A 5,126-nucleotide genomic window follows, 5' to 3' on the forward strand; every position below is an offset into this window, starting at 1 on the left:
TCCACTGCCCTTTGTTAGTCACCACTCTGCACTCACTACTTCTCAAGTTGGCCATTTTCGTCACTGATTCCGCCGATCGCCTGTATTCCACTATTTACGTCATAATATCTCCTCATATTTCGATCCTGACGTGACGAACAACGACGATGATCTACTGTGTTTCGTGAGAACAGGTAAAATTAAAAACTGGTGGCTCGGGAGACTCGTTCTGCCGGACGTGTGTCTCTGATTTTTTTTTGGGGGAGGGAGGCCTAATATTTTTAAAACGATATTAAATATTATTTAAACACATAATTGTGAGAAAAAAAAACGCTATTTATCGTACTTAGTGACAAATTATTAGTTAGGTATAATGAACAATACGTATACATATTTATTCTTATAAAATATATCAGAGTAGGTAGGTAATCTATATTAACATAAAATTAAAATTAACAATAAGTATTTATATTCCAAAAAAAAAATGTTGAATTCAGTACATGTTGAACGTTAAAAATTGATTCAAGAAGATTTTTATGACAAAAAAAAACAAATTTTAATCACTACAACTATTACATTCAAATTGTCTGTCCTAAGTTTGAATAAAGTAGGGAAGACATTTCCTTTATTTATAGTATCAACATTTTTCCATTTTCTTGCAGGAATATATTTTTGGATGTCCAAAATACCTACTATTTAGTATGGTTGTATTATTTTTATGTAAGAATTTACTTATGGGTTGATTGTTACCTGCTTTGTCTTGTGTGGGAACTCTAATTTGCCCTATTAACCTATAGGTACTAGAGAAGAAGAGGGGCATGCACCTCTGACCGGTAAAGCGCGATTGTGCATATACCTTTTTAACAACACGATTGAGCAAAGAATATTTTATGCGATGTTGCCACATTCACGTGGCCGGAATTTTGTAATTTATTCTTTTCATGTATTATTACACCAATTATTATGACACCAGACGCGAGCCTGAGCCCAGGTTTATCGACAATGTTATTGATTAATAAATTAGTTCTGGAGCAATAAAGTTCTGACATTTTAAATATTTAAAATTAAGGGAAGATATAAATAATAAATTAAGATACAATTCATGTAGGTTTTCTTCTGTATTCCGATTTCCTTTGATACACCGGCAATTTGGCTCAATCGTGTTACAAAAAAGGCGTTTTATGCTCAATCGTGTTTCAGCCCCTCTGACCATCCCTTAACTGGTGTATTCTTGAAGTCTAACCAATCATTTATTGCAGGGTCGTACCGCCGCCATTGACGCAACATCAACGAGAAACTAAAGATTGATCGTCTGAAAGCGCTAACTACAGTAGTCAAGCCACTGTAATCATGTACGTACAAGTAAGAATGATGGACACTGGTGTGTCGGTCACAATACCCACATCTAGGACAACAGTGCTCAAAGAGTTCAAGAAACTCGTCGAAGAAAAATTCAACATCAAGCCGGAAAACCAGAGATTGTTTTTTGCCGGCAAACAAGTAAGAACAACTGATTTGTTGAGTGTACTGCTTCTGGTTCAAATTCCTGATGCGTCTACAAATAGTATAGTTCTATTTGGTTGAGCGCATGTCATTAATATAGTTTTGTTATGGTATTGGCGTGCGCACACAAATATGCATTAACAATGTCTCGCAGTTGCTTTTTTTTATATTTTTATTTCATGCTGACAGTCATCCTTGAATCCATTATACCTCAAATATAAAAAATTATCAATTTAATATGTGGGTACACACAATGTATGAGTTATCTAATAGATCGTAACTATTAAAATGTATAACTTAAAATTTTTGTGAATATTTAGAAATAAATATAACTTTTTTGATAAAAGCTTAGAGTTATAGGTAAGTAATAGAGTTGTATACATAATATAATTTTGATAATCAATTTTTATTACGCTCTAGGCACATGTAAATGATGAATAATGTTATACTTATAATTATGTCATTACTGGCATCATATTATCAATTCAATTAAAAGTAATTTACAATTTAATTATTATTAAATTTCTTATACAAACAAATATCTGTATAGAACTTATTTACTTATGCAATTTAAGTTAGGTATATAATGTTTTCTTCATACCTTTTTTTTCACATTTGTGATATAATTACCTAGGTACTTATAGAATTATTTTTGTTTAGCCAATAACTTAATGTAGTGTACATACCTAACATTTTTTCTTTATTCATATTAATAAATTTCAGTATATACAATTTAAACAATTTAAAGTATTTTATGATTATGTTTCCATATCAGATGATTCTTATAATGTAAATATAGTAAATAATGATGAATTATAATATTTAGTTTATTTTATTATTTATGACCTAACACTGTTTAGTATTAACTCCTCGATTAACTCAATTTAAATTATATTATCCAAATTTTATGTGTTCAAATTGATGTAGCTTGCATAAGATGTTCATGTAATCTGTATTAGTTTTGCAACACAACTTATGGATTACACTGTATATGCTCGATTATCTAATTGAACGAAGGCCAAACTCTTCTAATAGCAAAGATTATTATAATTTTCTCTTATCGCATTAAGTATGGGTTTTATTTAACTTTCCTAGTTACTAGCTCATGTTGTTATTTTTTTTTTTTATCAGTATGGTATTGCATTGGTGTATAATAAATAATCATACAAATAAAATATATACACATAACTTATCTGTTATAATAGTAATTTTGTGATCCTGAAACCTCAGCCAATAAAATCAATTCTATAATAATTTTGTTAACCTTAATTTACCATACTTTATTCTATTATCTTTCAAAGTACAATGAAAGTGTACAAACAACAACTTTAAAATGTTTTTGAATGCCATTTTAACTCTGTGTTTTGGATTATCTATGACAATATTAATTATTTAGGTATTAATTTGTTTATATTATATTAATTTTGTTAGGTAGTAATATTAATAAAATTTGTGCCCACTCTTTTGTTGTATTGAACTATACAATTATGGTTAAAATTATGTATGGTAAAGTACTATTTAAGATTGTTAGAACCGGTTGTATATCAATAACTTTTTTAAGTGGGGATTTTTGTCAAAGTCAATAGTATTAGGTCTTTTTATATTTATAAATATATGTTATGGGCAATGTGTACATTGTGAGCCATTTGAATCATGAATACAAATAATTTTTTTTTTGTCCAATATATTGTATTAAATATATTATTATTGATACCTATTGATAGAAAAACACAAAAAAATAGTTAATAGTTAATATATTATACTAAATAAAATATAATATGACATGGTCCAAGGAGTGTGTCATAAGTTATGACACAATTTGGAGTTATGAATAATTACCCCAAAACATCCCTCTGGTATATGTCTCTGGTTTTTGCGCTATTTATTATAGTACATCACTGATATTCAAATACAATATAGCCACATTGGTATAAATATCTAATGAATTACTACCTACTTATATTAATGGTTTTCTTTGACACTCACTATAATTCACCTGTACTTTGTATGTGACACATGTATAGGTTTATACAATATGTATAAATATAATAGGTATTATAAAATATAGCCTATAGGTACCTAACCATTTCATTTTTTTTTTTTTGGAAATTTGCTTGTATGGATATACAGTCAACTCGCGATATAACGAATATCGATATAACGAAAATCTTAATATAACGAATAAAACTACCGGTCCCTTGAAAATATCGCGGTATAATATAATTTCGATGTAACGAACTTTCGATTTAACGAATTTTTTTCTCGGTCCCTTGAAATTCGTTATATCGCGAGTTGACTGTATTTTATTACTATACATTTATTTTTATACATCATAATATATAAACATGTGTGTGTTGAATTAAATTAACTTTAATTGTATTAGTTCTCAACAATAAATTATTGTGATGTTTTTGTTTCAGCTGGAAGACCAATATAGACTATTTGACTATAGTATAAATGTAAATGATGTTATTCAACTAATGGTTAGAGCAGCTGTTGCTGAATCAAACTCTCCAAAAAAATCAAAAGTAACAATAAATTCAATAAAAGAAACATCTACTCCGTGTTCTTCTTCTACCACCAGTTCAACATTGAACGAAGTAAATATTTTATAGTTATCTGAACTCTACGATTCTATTATATTATGTTTTCTAGGATAATTCTGAGGAGAGCAAATATTTTAAAGTCGGTGATTATGTTGATGTAAAAGATTATACCTACGGATCATGGTTCATTAGTAAATTGATCAAAATAAAAAAAGACAGCTGTGCAGTAAATAAACCAAATGATCCTAAAAGTCCAGTGGAAAACGATGGGCTAGTTTATGTTGCAGAGATCTTAAGGTAAATGCTTTATATTTATTTTTACACTTTTCTATATTCCATGACTATTGATAAATATTTATTTAGATGTCCCGAAGAACCTCCCATTGAAGTTCAATTGCAAGAAATACGGCCTCATGCGTTTGATATTTTGCCTTTTGAAAAGTTAAAAACAAACGATAGAGTTCTCATGAATTACAATGTTGATTACCCTCAAGAACGCGGTTATTGGTATGATGTACTGGTGAAAGAGATAAAAACTAATAGAAGAGGCCGTGACGTTATTGGAGATGTATCTGTTGGGTTAGATAATGCAGTGTTAAAAAATTGTCATTTGATGTTTCTCGATGATATATATATAGTAAAACCATATCAGTTACTTTCGGAGCGGACACCAGAAGATGATAAAATTATACAAACTGAACCTGCTGTCATGAGTAATAACAAATAATATATATATATACAGGGTGATCCATTTAACATAAGATACTTCATTGTTTAACCATCTACTTTTCGTAAATAAGTCTCTTACTGCTAAATGGACCAATAATATTACATGAAAAATAATATTACATTTATATTTTTTTCTTTAAAAGGGGCGGCTGCTTTGTATTGTATCAAATGCCAAAGACAATTTGAACAAATCATGTAAAGAATGTGGGTGTCGTGTTTGTGGTGGAAAAGACAATGAAGACAAACAGTTGATGTGTGATGAATGTAATCATCCCTTACCATATGGAATGCCTTACGCTACTCTTAAAAGAGATGCCACGTGATGATTGGTTAGCAAATTTTTTCTATTCCCTTTTATTTATTTTATGA

General features: G+C 29.3%; 1 protein-coding gene across 1 annotated transcript; it reads left to right on the forward strand.

Moving 5' to 3' along the window:
• Positions 1 to 6: 6 nt before the first annotated feature.
• On the forward strand, positions 7 to 5,025 carry LOC100162648 (E3 ubiquitin-protein ligase UHRF1). The gene is made up of 6 exons (XM_001952786.5): positions 7 to 173; positions 1,239 to 1,479; positions 3,903 to 4,082; positions 4,138 to 4,325; positions 4,392 to 4,741; positions 4,901 to 5,025. Exons 2-6 carry the CDS (start codon positions 1,330 to 1,332, stop codon positions 4,954 to 4,956), a joined length of 924 nt encoding a protein of 307 aa, XP_001952821.2. The 5' UTR covers positions 7 to 173; positions 1,239 to 1,329; the 3' UTR covers positions 4,957 to 5,025.
• The last annotated feature ends 101 nt before the right edge of the window (positions 5,026 to 5,126 follow it).

This window comes from Acyrthosiphon pisum, chromosome A1, assembly GCF_005508785.2.
Source record: "Acyrthosiphon pisum isolate AL4f chromosome A1, pea_aphid_22Mar2018_4r6ur, whole genome shotgun sequence".
NCBI lineage: Eukaryota > Metazoa > Arthropoda > Insecta > Hemiptera > Aphididae > Acyrthosiphon > Acyrthosiphon pisum.

Bases quoted from the DNA above. Each gene is read 5' to 3' on its own strand.
- LOC100162648 (XM_001952786.5), top strand. From the start codon at position 1,330: ATGTACGTACAAGTAAGAATGATGGACACTGGTGTGTCGGTCACAATA. The intron at 1,480-3,902 runs GTAAGAACAACT...TTTTTGTTTCAG, and splicing joins TGTTTTTTGCCGGCAAACAA to CTGGAAGACCAATATAGACT. The intron at 4,083-4,137 runs GTAAATATTTTA...TATGTTTTCTAG, and splicing joins CCAGTTCAACATTGAACGAA to GATAATTCTGAGGAGAGCAA.